This window comes from Danio rerio, chromosome 5 (assembly GCF_052040795.2).
Source record: "Danio rerio strain M-AB ecotype USA chromosome 5, GRCz13ab, whole genome shotgun sequence".
Lineage (NCBI taxonomy): Eukaryota > Metazoa > Chordata > Actinopteri > Cypriniformes > Danionidae > Danio > Danio rerio.
In genome coordinates, this window is record NC_141025.1 from 57,835,001 (window position 1) to 57,853,562 (window position 18,562).

At 36.0% G+C, this 18,562-nt stretch overlaps 1 protein-coding gene and 1 long non-coding RNA gene across 4 annotated transcripts in view; one reads left to right on the top strand and one right to left on the bottom strand.

Moving 5' to 3' along the window:
• Nucleotides 1-1,076, top strand: part of LOC147844397 (uncharacterized) — a 5,017-nt gene extending 3,941 nt beyond the window's left edge. The window contains exon 2 of the long non-coding RNA XR_015491802.1: nucleotides 241-1,076. This is a non-coding gene — a long non-coding RNA (uncharacterized LOC147844397). The remainder of the gene's footprint in view (nucleotides 1-240) is intronic.
• Nucleotides 1,077-4,840: 3,764 nt separating this feature from the next.
• Nucleotides 4,841-18,562, bottom strand: part of entrep1 (endosomal transmembrane epsin interactor 1) — a 34,995-nt gene continuing 21,273 nt past the window's right edge. Inside the window, exons 7-11 of one of the 3 annotated variants that reach the window (XM_087254182.1) lie at nucleotides 17,831-17,948; nucleotides 12,123-12,201; nucleotides 11,131-11,280; nucleotides 8,148-8,461; nucleotides 4,841-5,528 (exon numbers count right to left, since the gene is read on the bottom strand). In XM_087254182.1, coding sequence (XP_087110308.1) covers nucleotides 5,265-5,528; nucleotides 8,148-8,461; nucleotides 11,131-11,280; nucleotides 12,123-12,201; nucleotides 17,831-17,948 — 925 coding nt within the window. In that variant the 3' untranslated portion in view covers nucleotides 4,841-5,264. Of the gene's footprint in view, nucleotides 5,529-8,147; nucleotides 8,462-11,130; nucleotides 11,281-12,122; nucleotides 12,202-14,871; nucleotides 15,817-17,830; nucleotides 17,949-18,562 lie in introns of those variants that run through there. The other 2 variants (XM_087254181.1, XM_087254183.1) reach the window with 2 other exon arrangements.

Here is an 18,562-nt window from a genome sequence, read left to right on the forward strand (position 1 = left end):
AAATTGTTGTATGAATGCTGTAATGTTTAAATAATTTTCCATTAAAAATACGTGAAGGTCATGTGACCATCAGGAAATGACGCAGCATCTCATATCTCATAGGAACTGTTCTGCGGTCTCCTGAGTTTGTTCTTTGGAAGTGACCTGGCCAGACCAGTCTTCACAAGAACCCATTCTCTGCGTTCTTGGTACTGAGAAACAGCACTTGATCAGTTGGATTACCTTGATTAGTTGGATCAGCTGTGTTTGAATAGGGTTGAAGCAAACTGTGCAGAGCTGGGGCCCTTCAGGAATTGAGTTTAAGACCTATGGAATACAATATATCTCGTTAATTTATGTATCATTTTAACAATTTTGAAGGTAAGCTGTGCAAAAGTCTTTGACACCTGTGTACTATTTATTGTTTTCACTGGCAACTTCACATCAAGACTGATTCCATAAGCTGAAAAAAAAAGCATTGGTTATTTCACCCCAAAATGTCAACATTAATTCACCCATTTTTTTATCATCAAGGGTTTTGTGTGAACTTGAGTGAAAGAACAAAATCTTTCAAATTTCATTTGATGTGTGTATTTTCATTTTGAGTGAACCAGTCTTACGTTTTCAAGCTGTACTGTTTAATAGTTTAAACTTAAACCTCAATGTACCTCCAGTGTCCCAGACTCCTGCACTATACAGAAAAGGACACGCTGTGTTTAAAGCTTTAGTGAGCACTATTGAAATGACACAAGGTTTGAAAGGTCAATGTACATATGTATCACAGAGTATCAGATGGATTCAGTGGATTACCACTTCAAGACCTTAGTTCAATTCACAGCCTCAGCAGATTATGTGGTTCCTGCTGAAGTAGGCAGCAAACTGTGGGTTTGATTAGTATTTATGATGCACTTGCTCTGAATGTAATTACACTTCTGTGTTTGTCAGTGTCTGAAAGTAAAAAGACTTTCTGTAAAGCAATAGCAATGTTAATTTATTTGCTAGCTTTTCTGTGATTTAACTATTTAGGCACATTCCTTTACCACAGCGGGGATGTTTGTAACAGTATTTATGACATTAAATAAAATATTGAGAGCATATTGATCTAGAATGTCTCTTTAATCTCACTCACATTCAGTATGGTCTTCCTCTTTAAAAGAAACATGACGGAGCAGATAGTTTTCTGTATTTATTACAGTTTATCAGTTCACTTGTAAATAAAATACTATGCTGTTACGTTCATTATCTCCTTCAAACCCAAAGTTTCAGGAAAAAAAAGTGCGTTGCCTTTGTTCTTGAGCCTTCAATAAATGAGCCTAAATAAAAATATCAATATTTTTAGTTATTATTTTTTTTGGTCCATTTCAGTGAAGATCAGATCAAAACTGGCACTGCAAAACAAAATACCAACAATAAATTAATCCTGTGTGGCACGGTAGCTCAGTGGTTAGCTCAGTGGTTGTGTGTGGAGTTAGTTCTGATTTCCTCCAAAGCCATATCACCCTGCAGCCCAAGACCGATTACTCACTGAAGCTAAGCAAGCCTGAGCCTGGTCAGTAGTACCTGGATGGGAGACCACATGGGAAAACTAAGTTACTGGAAGTGGCGTTAGAGAGGCCAGCAGGGGGGTGAAGTGGACACTACACTGTCAGTGGGCGCCGTCTTTTGGATAAGACATTAAACCGAGGTCCTGACTCTCTGTGGTCATTAAAAATCCCATGGCACTTCTCGTAAAGAGTAGGGGTGTAACCTGGCCAAAGTCCCTCAATCAGCCCTTACAATCATGGCCAACCAATCCTCCCCATTCCCCAAATTGGCTCTATTACAGTCTTTCTACTCAACCAATAGCTGGTATGTGGTAAGTGAACTGGCACCGTTGTCCTGTGGCTGCCGCCATCACATCATCCAAGTGGATGCTGCCCTCCACCCCCCTTGATCGTGAAGCGCTTTTGGTGTATGGCCATACAAAATAAAACATTACATTACAGTTTAAAGACATGCAGTATACAGTATGTAAAAGAGAGAGTGTTTGAACGTTTTTCCAGCGCTGGGTTGCAGTTCTGCTGCACAAAACATATGTACCCCATCCAGGTCTGACCATATGTACCCCCCACCACCCCCCCCCCCCCCCCCCCCCCCACCCACACACACACACACACTTGCTTTGTTAGAAAATAAAAATTAATTGTATGACTTCACTAAGCTGTACATTCTGTTTAATTTTTACTCCAAATTGATCAAATGTTGCATGTTCTATACTAGTAAAACCAATCATGTGATGTAATGCGGTGTTTGAAAAGCAATTCATTGTTAGCATTTTGTCAGTCTGTCAGCTAAGATTGACTGTATGTTCCTGTCGGACAGGAAATAGTAGAAGCCTAAGGTTTTGACTGAATTACTTGGTTTTGAATCAGGTTCATTGTTTATTGATAGAGTTAGTAAATGTGAAAAAAAGGTATTCAGCATTTTTAAATTTGTATTTATTTAGCAATGTGGTTTTGGTGCAATCGGGCTAATGGACTATATGCACAACTAGAGTTTTAAAGCCAACGATAAAATTCCGGGTAACAACTTGTGTGACTACTTTCAATTTCACTAGGTTGTTTTTACAGTATCAATGTTGCAACGTAATTACAGGGTACAATACATTCAGTTAAATAAACTGAAAATACAATACAATTACATTCAGTTAAATAAAAAGCATTTATTTAGTTATTTAAGCATAAAATAAGATAAACGACTCACTAGCACCGTCAGTAACAACAGGCTAGCACCGAAATTCCATTGAAAATCCTGGGGTAAAATAAATTGTCATATTTTAAAGACAAAGCAGGGGGAAATGGAATTTAATGCAGTGCTTCTTGTCCAATCTGAGACCCACTTCATATTGTAAATCTAAAAGGCATTAAAGATCACTGATTTTTTTAAAAATTTAAATCCTAAATGTGACAATTTTGTAACGAAAAGACTGTTAGGAAAACGTTCACTGCAAGCCTTTGGGCTGCCTGGCTACAAATTAAAAGTCTGTTTTAAGAGTGCAAGTATGAAAATATGAACAATAATAAGTAAGAACAGTACAGAAATTATTCCTCATAATTCAGCATTTACTAACATTTTTAAAAACCAAATTCATGCTAGTTAACATTAGTTAATGCACCGTGAGTTAACACAAACTGAAAATGAATTATCATAATCCACAGGTGTCCAAACTCAGTTGGAGCTAAAATATGCAGGACACCAGCCCTCCAGGGCCGAGTTTGGACACCGCTTTTAAAAACTAAAGTTAACTAACATAAATACTGTAATGAATCCACTATTTGTTCATGTTAGATATTGCATTAACTAACATTAACCTATACAACCTTATACTTCTACTTCTACTGTAACTTGTACTAGAAAATATACTTGAAGTATTTAAGTTATGCTTGTTAGCAATTAATAAAAAACTATAATATTGTAGCAATTCTAGATTACAATAGATTATATCAAATAAAGCTTATTGTCTTTACGATAAATACACTTCTATGAAAGTTTATACACTTTAATATTTGCTTTTAATATTAATGGTTAATGCAATAATTAGTCCCTTTTCTAGACTGTGCATTTTAAATAATGTTTGAAAAACTGGATTAACAAAAGAGGTTAGACATTTTTTCTAATAAACATTCAAAGATTATGCAGGATTCTTTGATGACTGGCTTAAAAAAGAACAGCATTTTTTTTTAACTTGTAACATTATTAATGTCTTTACCATCAGTATTAATCAATTTGCATACATTCATAATGATTAAAAGCATTCATTCTAAGCCTTTGTACAATATTACATACAATACCGGTCAAAAGTTTGGGGTCAGGACTTTTAAATGTTTTAAAATAAGCTTATCCTGCACACCATGGCTGTATTCATTTAATCCAAAAATACAGTACAAATTGTGAAATGTTATTGCACTATAAAATAACTGTTCAAAATTATAAATTATAATTTAATCATTTGTTCCAGGCGATGCAGTGAAGCAGTAGGTAGTGCTGTCGCCTCACAGCAAGATGGTCGCTTGTTCGAGCCTCGGCTGGGTCAGTTGGCATTTCTGTGTGGAGTTTGCATGTTCTTCCTGCGTTCGCGTGGGTTTCTTCCGGGTACTCTGGGTTCCCCCACAGTCTAAAGACATGCAGTACAGGTGAATTGGGTAGGCTAAATTGACCGTAGTGTATAAGAGTGAATGGTTGTTTCCCAGAGATAGGTTGCATCTGGAAGGACATCCGCTGCGTGAAATATGTGCTGGATAAGTTGGCGTTTCATTCTGCTGTGGCGACCCCGGATTAATAAAGGAACTTAGCCGAAGAGAAAATGAATGAATGTATGATGAATTTGTTCCAGTGATTTTAATGATGAATTTTCCGCTTCATTACTTCAGTCTTCAGAGTCGCATGATCCTTCAAAAAATAACTCTATTATAATTATATTATTATTATATAGTATTATTAATGGTAATAGAAATAAAGCAATAATGACGGGACTAATGATTTCATTTGAAAATACATTCAATAAGTAATAAATAAATATTTAATAAATAAGTATAACAATTTAATTAAAATAGCATCTTGATGAAGGCTTAAAAAATATAAACTTTTGACTATGTAGTGTATATTATATACAGAGTATTATCTATATATAGTTTTGTGTAAAAACTATAATCAAACATTAAAATGTCATTTAGGAAAAATAATAATTTTAATATTAATAATAATAATACAGTGCAGATACACTTGCCTCAATTTTAGTAATTATGCATGATATATTTCTGAGGGACATACTGGGAGAAATATTTATAGTCCTCAGATTGGTCAAATATAATGCTTCAGATTCTTCCTCCATCTACCTCACAATAAGTTTATTACTCAACAAAAAATAATATCACATATTCAATAAACAAACAAAAATATATGGATTTGAATATATATTTTAAACATAATTATTATTAATGTTGTATTTTTGGTCAATTAAATCTAATTGTTTAAAATTAAATCATGAAATTTAACATGAAATTCATAAACATAATTTATGTTGTTTGTTTTTTTATTATTCCAGTGTTTTATTAGTTTATAGTGCATAACATATAATTTAAAAAAATCATTAGCAATTCCCAACAACTGGAATTGAAACAGCAAAATTTTAAAAAGCCCTTTTAAAAACAAAGTGAAAACTAAACTCTTGGCTTGGCATCTGTCATGTGTTAGTATTAGCTACTTTTTACAGTCTAACGCCTCAGTTTGCACTCATATGCAGTCTGTTAGAGGACAGTTTCTCTGAAGACTCCTATAAGGCTGTGTGGTCGCTCCTGCTCCAGGCGGGATCCTGCCCGAGAAGCCATCCTGGAGTGAGTCCGCAAACGCGTGCTAGTCTGCACCCATGTAAAGGAACTGAGGTCCCCACAGCTGCGCAGGTGAAGGATGCCGGGACGTTTGCGCAGTGGCAGTGTCTTGGAGGAGTGCTCCATCTTTGTCTGCCTGCGTAGAGAGGACTGAGCCGATGACACCTCTGAAACAGTAATGGCCTGCAGAAATTCAGGAGAGTACAGGACATTAGTGGAAATAAAAAGCAGAATACTGTCTACCCTACAAAACATTATAAGTATGTAAATCAGGAACCCTGTTCCTAGAGATCTACCTTCCTACCTTTCTACCTAATTTCCCTGACAACATACCTTTAAACATAACTGCAAGTGACAGACATCACAGTCCAAGCACAGCCCTTTGGGCAATTGGTGTTAAAAATACATCAAATTGACATCAAAATGGATGTCAAAGAACTGGTTTAAATACCAATCAAACTGATGTCAAAATCATGTCATGGTGCATGATTCAATGCACATGTCATGTATAAATATGATGACAAATATTTACCCAAAAATGCTTAAATGAGCATTAAAGCTACTAAGCTATAAGGCAAAACATTTTGCAGCCATGGCTCTTGGTAATCTTGTAAACAACTTGACACATGTTGATGTTTTGAGAATGTTTTGTCATCAAGGTGTCTAAATGGTGTACAAACACTGGCATGGATGGACAGAATCTTTAAGCGAAGTAAAAAAAGTAAAAAACTAAATCCTCAGTGAAAAAGAATGTGAATTAAAACTGAAATGTGGATTGTAATAAAATAATTAAAATAAACAAATACTGTATGTATATGTATATATATATATATATATATATATATATATATATATATATATATATATATATATATATATATATATATATATATATACATTCATTTTCTTGTCGGCTTAGTCCCTCTATTAATCTGGGGTCGGCAGAGCGGAATCCACACATACATGTAAAATATCCACACATACACTACAGACAATTTAGCCTGTACTGCATGTCTTTGGACTGTGGGGGAAACCGGAGCACCGAGAGGAAACCTACGCGAACGCAGGGAGAACATGCAAACTCCACAAAGAAACGTCAACTGAGCCGAGGATCGACCCAGCGATCTTCTTGCTGTGAGGTGAACATGCTACCCACTGTGCCACTGCGTTGCCCTTATATATATATATATAAATTCAGAATTATGAGCCCCCCTTTGATTTTTTGATTTTTAAAATATTTCCCAAATGATGTTTAACAGATCAGTGAAATTTTCACAGTAAGTCTGATAATATATATTTTTTCTTTTAGTCTTCTAAAGAAAGTCTTATTTGTTTCATTTTTGCCAGAATAACAGCAGTTTTTAATTTTTTAAAAAACATTTTAAGGTCAAAATTATTAGCCCCTTTAAGCAAATTTTTTTCTCGACAATCAACAGAACAAACCATCATTATACAATAACTTGCCTTATTACCCTAACCTGTCTAGTTAACCTAATTAACATAGTTAAATAAGTAGAAAAATCACATGTACATAAGTATTCACAGCCTTTGCTCAATAATTTGTTTATGCACCTTTGGTAGCAATTACAACCTCAAGTTTTTTTGAATATGATGCTACAAGCTTGGCACACCTGTCTTTGGGAATTTTGGCCCATTCCTTTTCGCAGTACCTCTTAAGCTCTATCAGGTTGGATGGGAAGCGACGATGTAAAGCCATTATTCTTTGTACGGACATTAGAGGTGTACACCTTTGAGGCTCTCACGTCTTCGGTGTAAGCGCACAGTCAGGCCTTATTCCGTAATCACTCAGCTTAGATGACCTGCCAGCTCTAGGAAGTGTCCTGTTGGTTCCAAACATCTTCAACTTACAGATGATGGAAGCCACTGTGCTCATTGGAACTTTTAGAGATGCAAAAAAAATTCTGTAACCTTCCCAAGCAGACAATTCCTTTGTCTTCATGCTTGGTTTGTGCTTTGACATGCACTGTATACCCTGGGACCTTATATAGACAGGTGTATGCCTTTTTTAAATGTCCAATGCTGAAAAATCTCAAGAATGATTACTGGAAACAGAATGTACCTGAGCTCAATTTAGAGCTCGACGGTAAAGGCTGTGAATACTTTTGTACATGCGATATTTGTTTTTTTAAATATATATATATATATATATATATATATATATATATATATATATATATATATATATATATATATATATATATATACATTTGCAACAATTAAAATAAAATCACATTATGGGTGATTGTGTGTTAAATTTTGAGGAAATAATTGAATCCATTTTGCAATAAGGCTGTACCAAAAGAATTTGGAAAAAGTGAAGCGCCGGATGCACTATATATATATATATATATATATATATATATATATATATATATATATATATATATATATATATATATATATATATATATATATATATATATATATATATATATATATATATATATATATATATCACTACTAAGAAGAAAAAGAAGAAGAAGAAAACGCTTTAAAGTCACAACAAAAACTTTAAATGCAGAAGAAATCAAGAATCTACTACTACATTTTGAACAGATCAATATTCATTTTATTTGCTTACTGCTAAATAAAAAATAAATAGAAAAACAAAGACAACACTTCCAGACGTGCACATATCTATTTGCAATGGCAAGAAAAAAGTAGGCTCAATGAACATCTATTTCCAAATAATTTTTTTGACTATACTTTCAGATATTAGTGTTTACAGTGTTAAACTGTAGCGAGCTGGATTCAAACACAGATTTTCAGTGAATGTCTTACCTGGTCAATGAAGCTGGCACATCGAACGGCCTCCTCCATGTGTTCCTCATCTGAGCGCAGGACAGTTTTAATGCTGTTGACGAGCTCCTGCACCTCTGGTGTCAGGCTGCAGGACGACTGCTCTAGAAAACGAGCCACCAGCAGTTTCGTGTCTCTGTAGCTCTGGTAGTCCACCAAAGAGTTGGGGCGAGGCTTTCGTTTACCACAGCCCTGTCGTAGTGTGACAGACCCGTTCTCTGTTCCAGTCAGTGAACCTGGGGCAGGAGCTGGACTAGGGCCTAATTCTGTCTGTGTGGCTGCTTCACAACTCATTACTGAAAGACAGAAAGAAACCATATAACAGTGAGAGATAGTGACGCATGTCGCATGCAAACATTTAACCCTATAGCATTAGTCTTCTAATTTCTTACAACCAAAAATGTGTGTGTCTATCTTGCTGGTCATTTGTGATGCTAAACATTCATTTTATTTTACTGTAGTGTCATTTCTCTAACCAAACTAAATATAATTTTATTATTATTATAAATAATTTTATTATTATTATTATCATAAAAATCATGTATGAAAACAGAAGATCAAGGGTTTTACAAAGTTAAACAAATGTGCCCGATTAGACACATAATTATTTTGCTTTATTCCACAGATGATACAACATCAACCTCTCCTACCCTTAAGACTGATGCTTTTTATGTAAACCTTTATTCTCTCTTTATGTGTAATCATGTGTTTTGCGACAAGTCTTTTGCCCAAGTATTAATACTTCTGCATGCAATGTTTAACTTTACCACAACTGAAACAAGATTATAGATAGTTTATGTTTGATATCCCTGCAAAGCTAATTTGGTGTACTGAACGATTGTTTACATTGTATGTTAATATGTGTGCAACATATATAAATAAAAAAAAAAAAAAACTTTAAACATTTTTGCATTAGCTTATATCCAGAATGTATACGCAAATCACCATGCTTTGAAACAAAAGAATATAAAACGTGATTTGCGAAGTTAACTTCCCATTGGTCAACTCGACTCCTGAGGGATGTTACAAGACCACTCTTATAGATCTGGTTTCTAAGGCCACCGCCGACAACCCAGACTAAAATCTGGGAGAATCCCAGACAACACCCAGAGGAGAAAGAGTTGTTCCGTTTTAGCTCAGGACAGCTTCTTTTCAGGTCGATTGAAGAGACTTGGACCCTGGCAAAAATGGGTTAACTGCACAGCTCAGACATTCCCATCTCTAAAAACTTTCTTTTTTTTCTCTCTGTTGAGAGTCTGCTCAAGTTTACTGTGCTACGAAACCAAAACCCAACACAACTACAGTTTTTGCTGACTCCACCATGTTCCAAGCCTTGCAAGGACAAAGAACTGACCACCAGCTAACCACATGCTCAACAGAGGAAGTTCTATACATCACAAAAGGAAAGCAAGTAACACCTCCAGATTACCATTTAACTGGTGTAAACTAAATAGAACACTAAAGAGAACATAGAAGGGTGTAGTTGATTAGTTTGGTCTTACAAAATCTGAGGTTTTCCCATCATTACACTCTCTTTAACTCTCATTTCACAATTTTTACTCTTCTCTACAACATGTATGGATGTGTGTTTGTGTTAGATTAGTCAAAAAAAATCATTTTGTATAAAGATCGTGCCTGTGAATATTTATGAATCTAATGTCTTAAACGTTGATCTTGCTACCCTGCTTTAAAATAAATGGGTTTTTGTTTTTTAAGCAATAGCCGTAATTGAAGTCAACTCTCCATTTGAACGATCGCTGGATGATTTGTTTGTTCAGATTTAAAGAGTCGATTCTTTTGAAGCCCTATTCAAATTAATCTTCAATTCACTTTGAGTTAATTCGCTACAAAAGTATTACTTTTTTCCAACAAAATTTACACTTGTTTTAATCAACCACAAGCAATGTGCAATAATGAAGCCACATTTTCAAAACTGTTCACCACGTGTGCATAACCAACATGACTCTTGACCAAACTGTACAACTCATCTCCAAAACTCGTTGTTTCACCAAACTCGCTTGTTTCACTAAACCACTGACAACAAATCTCATTCAGAAAACACCCAAACAACAAAATGAGACATACACATATTGCTGTGCTAAAACCTGATGCTTGTTTTACTGCTTTTAGAATCCTTGCTGATGATGTCATTACTTTAGCAATGGCACTGTCCTCCGCTGAACTGAGAAGAAACATTTTCCCTTCACAGGTGATGGCGTATTGAGTAACACAGAAGCACCAATGCAGTTTTAAAGCAGCATTCACTGCACTGTCATCTAAGATACATCAGACTAATTAGGGCTGCACAATATTGGAAAAATATTCCATATGCAGTATTGTTGTTGAATACTGTGATAATGATATTTATTGCGATAACATTTCCCTAGAGCAGGGGTGTCCAAACTCGTCCTGGAGGGCCGGTGTCCTGCAGATTTTAGCTCCAACTTGCCTCAAAACACCTGCAAAGATGTTTCTAAAACACCTAGTAAGAACTTGATTGGCTAGCCCAGGTGTGTCTGATTGGGGCTGGAGCTAAAATCTGCAGGACACCAGCCCTCCAGGACCGAGTTTGGGCACCCCTGCCCTAGAGAAACTATATCAAACATACAAAATATTAAACATACAAAAATTTTCTTAAAAGCTGATTCAGATTAAACAAGAAGGAAATTTAATAAATGGCAATATAAAAATCTTAGCCTAGTTGATAGCCTGCTCAGGAGCAAAGAATAAATCTCCATAGGAACTTCATTGAACCTACTTGGTTCAACTGAGCCAAAAAGAAATTCCAGCAGGATAGCTTGAAAATCTCAGTTTAATCCCTCATCTTGCTTTTATGTAATAATCCCGTATCGCAATGGAAGCTGTATCTGTTAGAAGTAGCAAAACACTTCAGGAGCCTTAAATCAGATTTTAAATTAACATTAATCATTACATGTCCATTTGTGTGAAAGCCTCCCAGCATTACCTTTGACAGTGAGATCTAGTAGGACAGGGTCACTGTTGGACCGGCGGAGGTGTTGTCTATGAGAATTTCTACTGGAGAAGACTGCAGTGTAAGTTTGTGTAGACCGAGTAGGTGGAGTGGGGCTCAACGTGGCCATCTGATGGCACCTGTCTGATTAAAAAATACAAACAAACTATATAAAAGTGGTGAATATTGGTTTGTACTGTAATCTATTAATGTCTGTACAGAGTGAACAACTTCTAGAATAAATATAAAGTGGCATGACCATTTTCAACATTGATAACAAATCGGAGAAATATTTTATGAGCATCAAATCACCACAGAAGGATTTCTGAATAACGTATCTAAAGTAATGACAATTCACCTTTAAATTACAAGAATATACTTCATTCTACAAAAAAATAATTGTATAACATAGTACATTATTAAGCTGTTGTGTTGCTTGATATTTTTATGGAAATATATTTAAAGCTTACTTCATGAACAAAGCTAAAAAAAAAAACAGCTTTTATTCAAATGTTTAGTCAGTGTTTAAACGTTTTGCATGAAAAAGATCATTAAAACATGTAAGATTGTACCATGTTTAAATTTGTTTAAGAATACTGACAGATTAAAAAAACACATCTCTCAAATGAGATATAACTGATGCCACCAACATACAATTTCCTTTAATACACAGATGGCATGTTTATGGACGGATCCTGTGTTACACTCTTGACATTTTGATTAAATATAGAATACCAGCATTGAAGTTATGCAAGCTGTGTCATTACACATTTCATGTGATCCACAGTGCCCGCTCCATTTTCTAAATCCAGATTTTTTTTTTCTGCTTGCTGACTATAAATTATTATACAAACTGCAATAATTTAATAGCTGAAATGTCTTTTATTCTGTTTTGGTATAATATTTAAGTATTTAAACTTTACATCAACCATAAACATATTAGTACTGTTTCTTTCCACAGGCTTAATAATACAACTAGTTCATACCATCGTTGTGCGTCTCCATCTCTGCGTTTTCTGTGATGACCTCAGTCAGATCAGTCATTTGCCCCTCAGTATTTTGGGCCTGATAAAAATACAGAGAGTTGGTAAGTGTATAAGGACTGCATTTAATGGGGCCAATGTAAGCAGGGAAGACCAGGACACAGAGCTATATTTATGAGTATGAGATCAGTAAAATCTACTGACGATTAGGTTTGGTAAGTTAAAAAAAAATTCAATACATGTTTCTCCAATAATTTATAACCATAAGTAACAAACCTGTAAAGAAAGACCTGTTCAATACATTTTAAATAATTGCCAAGATTGTTAATCAATGGTTATTTTACCATTTTGTAATTTTGTTAGTTGGCATTTGCAAAGCTACAATCATAAAGTACATAGTGCTCACTTGATCTTTTTTTCAAAACACCTTTACTTATTTAAGTGTTTGGTTTGTTTCATGCCTTTATTTTTACTTTTATAAAAGTGGACAGAGACTGATGCACTCTTTAAGAAACGCATTTAAATGCTATTATGATTGAATGTGTTTTCACACTTGGTAGGTCTGTTTCAGTTAAGAGAAGCAGTTATGTTAATTAGTTAGTTTTCTCATCATAGGCAGGCTTATTTAAGGTAACAAAACACATCTTCTTGCAGCAGATCTTCATTTGCATGTGTGATAGAGGAACATCTTTGTTACAGATGTGACCCCCTAAAAACAAGCCAATAAATACCTATAAATTGGCAAATGCCACTTTCGCAAATGTTGCTTTTGCACTTTTTTCCACAAATTTACACTTTTACACCAACTCAGAGTCTGTAATTAGTGCAGAATATAAGAAGCCCTTTTGAATCCTCGCATAAGGCTATCGCTGAAGAGCCCAGCTCGTGATAGCATTCAGTTGATGATTCAGCTATTGTGGCAATGAGATCTAATGTTTCCATTCCCTCCTTTAGTCAGTTACTCCAAGATATTTGGAGTAGACAGGGATGACATAGATTCAGCATATAGAATCACCAAGTGGGAATCACGCATAGCAGGCATGCCAAGTTGACCAAATGGGCATATCGGACAACGTAATAGGCCAAGACCAGGTTACTCTGCAGAGTCGGGTTATAGGGCCTACGGTGAACACTCTAGCGTTCCCAAGCAGAGAATTTACTCATGCATTTCCGGGTTAGGGAGAATGGGGCAACAAGCATTTTCACAAAGGCCTAATTTGCCACAAACTGGCTGGGGCTAGCCAGCTAAAGGGTGGAAACCTGCTCCACTAAAAAAAATGTTGAATTTTTGTGATAGTGTTAGGTGTCACCCAGTCTGCAGCTCTAGATGTCTGTTAAAAAGTGCATGTACTAATTCTCAAGAGGAGGTGTTGTGTGCACTCTCATCTCTGGGGGACACAGCTTGCTCTAAGAGTGGTAGTGGTAGGCAGGGTTAAGGCATCCACAATCCAGTGGGCCATCCTCTCTTTGGATACGACTTGCCGTCTACATACCACCGAAACATATGAAGAGCTGAGATGAGTGTGGTCCACACAAATAATTTATATGCTGCAAATGCAGCACTTGAAGGTTCAGTACCTGGTTCCTAAAGAGAAAGTAAAGAACCTTAGGTCCATAGCCAGTCTAAGCAGGGTCTCAGGATCTCTGGAACTGGCAGGACAAAGAGATCCCAAGAAGCCATCAGCGGTGAATGAGACATTTGGTTCATACTTTTATATGTGTCTTGCTACCCACAGTAACATGATAAGCAGATATGGCAGCAATGTTAACCTTTAGTGTGGAGGGTGACAAGCTCTACTTCAATTCATCCTAAAGAAGATGGGCAAGTTTGGGGTACCTCCCAGTGTGAAGTGCACAATTAAATGAATAGACTTTATTTCCGGACATAGGCATGATGGTGTTAACCACAGCAGGTGGTTCCAGAGATCTGAACATGGGTGCCAGATAGTGCCCCAACCCTAAAAAAGATTGTTTTTCCTCAGGGTAATGTGCAAGAAAACAGTTTTTGTGAGGAGAATGAGTTAGGGTAGGGTTTCTCATCCACGTTCTAAAAGGACCACCAAAACTGCATGTTTTGGATGTCTCCATTGCCTATTACACATTACAGGTCTGTCAGGCTCTGCTAATGAGCTGGTGATCTAAATTAGGTGTTTGGTTAAGAAACATGGACCTGCAGCACATTCCAAAAAAAGTTGGGACAGGAGCAATGTAGGGATAAAAATCAGGTAAATTGTAAACAATGATGTGATTTAAAACAGGTGATTGTAATTATGATTTGGTACAAAAGCAGCATCCAAGAAAAGTGTAGTCCTTGGGGCGCAAAGATGGGCTGAAGATTGCAAGTTTGCCAACAAATATGTAAGAAAATTATTGAAACGTTAAAAAAACAATATTCATCAAAGAAAGATAGGAAGACATTTGGATTTTTCATTTTCTAAAGTGCATTACATAATTAAAAGATTCAAGGAATCTGGAAGAATTTCAGTGTGTAAAAGACAAGAGCTTAAGCCTACGGTGAAATACAATGATCTCCAATCCCTCAGGTGGCACTGCAACAAGAATAGTCATTCGTCTATAAGCAATATCACCACATGAGGTCAGGAATATTTTGGCAAACCTAGTCAAGTACCACAATAAGTAATTACATCCACAAATGGCAGTTAAAACTGTACTGTGCCAAAAGAAAGCCCTATGTTAACAGTGGCCAGAAGACTTTTCTGGGCTGGACCATCACACAGTGAAAACGTGTACTGTGGTTAGATGAACCAGTATTTCTGGTATTTTATTGGAGAAATGAATGTCATGTGCTCCAGACTAAAGACGAAATAGATCATCCAGACGGTTACAAGCAACAAGTCCAAAAGCCAGGGTCTGTCATGGTATGGGGTTGTGTCAGTGCCACATCCTCATACCACAATTTCACCAAGACAATGCAAAACCACATTCTGCACACATTACAAAATTCTGGCTGCAGATGAAGAGGATACAGGTACTTGACTGGCAAAATTACACCTGAAACACTTCATCACTTGGTGTCTTCAGTCCCTAAACATATTTTAAGTGTTGTGAAAAGTAATGAGGCGACGCAGTGGCGCAGTCGGTAGTGCTGTCGCCTCACAGCAGTGAGGTCGCTGGTTCGATCCTTGGCTCAGTTGGCGTTTCTGTGATGAGTTTGCATGTTCTCCCTGCGTTCGCCTGGGTTTCCTCCGAGTGCTCCGGTTTCCCCCACAGTCCAAAGACACAGGTGAATTGGGTAAGCTAAATTGTCCGTAGTGTATGAGTGTGTGTGTGAATGAGTGTGTGGATGTTTCACAGAGATGGGTTGCGGCTGGAAGGGCATCCACTGCAGAGAAATGTGCTGGATAAGTTGGCGATTCATTTTGCTTTGGCGACCCCGGATTAATAAAGGGACTAAGCTGACAAGAAAATGAATGAATGAATGAAAAGTAATGGCAACATTGTAAAGTGGTACATGTTTTACTGTTCCAACTTTTTCAAATCATGAGGAACACATTAAATAACATTTGTTGTATTTTTACAATTACATACAAGTCATAATGTAAATTTAGAATTCAATACTTTTTCTTTTTTATTTCTTTCCATACTGTCCCAACTTTTGATTTTTTGATTTGCGGTTGTAAATAACGCAGCAAGTTTGGTTAGAGGAAGTGATTTTGCCTGCACCTCTGCAACCTTCCTGCAAAATAATAAAAACGCAACTAAACAAAACAAAATAAGGTTATAACATTTAATTTCCTCTTGTTTCAATCAATAAAAATGAACAGACATTTTAGGATAGTTTTTATTATTATTTTGTAAACCACATTTAGTCGTTTTTATTCATCAACAATATAGCATTATAAATTTTGTTATATTCATTGTCACATGACCAGTCTTTTCCTCACATCTCGTCTTGTTTCTGTCACATAATAAAGGTTCACTGGCAAAGATATTTATGTTTTGTTGATGAAAGGAATTCTATGTTAAACATATTCAAAGTCTAAACAGGGTGTGATTCAGGAGAGTTGCCGGTTCAAGAGGAGTTTACCCAGCAGATAGTCCCGACTATAATCTACCAATCTTGTGTTTGATGCGTTGCGGGAAGCAGCTAAGGAGGTTTGTGTTTTGTCAGCACAAACCACAATCTAAGCACAAGAACAGACGTCCTACGGAACCCCGGAAGGGACATAGTGGAGGAGAAAAAATTGGCTGGGTGAAAAAAAAAAACATAATGGGGGGAAAAAAAAATGGGTAGGAGGAAAATATATATTTCTAAGTTTTTGTGTTCCCTCGCAAAGTTTTGCGTTATCTCGCCAAGATGTTTTACGTTCTCTCGCAAAATTGTTTCTTCACAAACACTTCCTGTTCACTTCACTCACGTAAACCCTCCAGTTTTAGCCGAAATTCTCCCATATTTTGCCATTCTATCCCACTTTCTTTAATATGCAATACATATGCAACCTCTGAACCAGTGAATGCATGTATAAGCGCTGACTGACAGACGCGCTCCGTACAATAAACTGATCCCAGATCAGCGTCTGTACGCGCCATTTAAAGTGACACCTGTTATCAAACAAGTGAGCAGAAAATGAATCTTATGTTTTGTTTTGTTTGATAACAGAGGTGTCTCTGTAAGAATGCACAGATCAAGAGGGCATTCCATTACTTTAGAAACTGTTTGTGCTCATTTAAGAGAAAATTAGCTGTTTAAAATAAAACATGCAGGACGGAGATGTTTACATATTATTCAGTGTATTTGTCTGTTTAAACATACACCCGCTCCACTGTGCTCCTCTGTACAGAAGCTGATCTGGGATCAGTTTATTGTATGGAGCATGTCTGTCAGTCAGCGCTTATACATGCATTCACTGGTTCAGAGGTTGCATATGACAGGCGACGATCGACGAACAGTATTAATGTAAAGAAAGAGGGATAGAATGGTAAAATACGGGAGAATTTCAGCAAAAACGGGAGGGTTTACGTGAGTGAAGTGAACAGGAAGTGTTTGTGGAGAAACAGTTTTGCGAGAGAACGCAAAACATCTTTGCGAGATAATGCAAAACTTTGCGAGGGAACGCAAAACAACTTTGTGAGGGAACGCAAAACATCTTTGCGAGATAACGCAAAACATTTTTGCGAGGGAACGCAAAACTTTGTGAGAGAACGTAAAAACTTAGAAATATATATTTTTCTCCCACCCATTTTTTCTTTCACCCATTTTTTTTTTTTCACCCAGCCAATTTTTTTTCTCCTCCACTACGTTCCTTTCGGGGTTCCGTACATATCCACTCGGTGTGGACATGAACTGTTTACAAGCACTGTATAAACATGCTGGACCCCCAAATATGTGATAAAGCACTCGTAACCACCATCCGATAATAGGGAACCACAAAAGGCAGAAACACAGTCAAAACAACTTCTTAAAAAAGATGCTTGAAAATTTCTCTATTGATACAGTAAGTACCACAAACAATATACAAGCATTTTTAGCAGACAGCATTTCAGCTGACAGCATTGATTTTTGTATTTCCAGTGAATTCCAGTGCACTATACAGTATGTGACAAAAATTATAAATTATAAATGTATTGTTTTTTTCAGTCTTAAAAATTTGAGTTAAATCAAAATTTTAAAAAAAAGAAAAAAAATTATCTTATTTGGCTTGCACCAAAAGAACAAGTGTTATCATAACTTGAATAATATGAATCAGTACCTGAGATGCTGGTTGTGATGCAACAGCTTCATAAGGTGGAGGAGGGTCTAGAGGACAGAAGACCTCTACGCCTTTAATTCTGGCACCATATACATGAGGAATATTGTCACCAAACATCCTGACAAAACACACATTTAGACTGTTTACAGGCCAAGATGGGATACAACAACAATAAACAAGTGATTAGTGTTTGATCAGAATAATCAGTGAAACTATCTTTTCCTACAAAACAAAAATTAAACATTTTAGGTTGCCAAAACATTTTGATTTAAAGCCAATCATGAGCCAATCACCAACCCTGAAACTCTGTATTTGTGGTTTAACATGATTGTTAAAAGATGAAGGATAAAGATTTTAACACAATTGAACTGTAACCAAGATTGATTTAACATTAGCAAGATAATTAACTTTTTCCCAGTGGATGAACACAGGTTGCACAAGTTATTTGTTCACCTTCAAATTAAAAACATGTACTGTACTTACAAAAGTGACAGTAGAAACATTTCTAATAGAAATAAGTGCTGTTTTTGTTAACCCTCTACTGCACGGCATAACCATATGGTAACATGATACTCATGTTAATCTCCCTGCCACTGTTTTTTTTAAGACCAATATATATATATATATATATATATATATATATATATATATATATATATATATATATATATATATATATATATATATATATATATATATATATATATATATATATATATATATATATATATA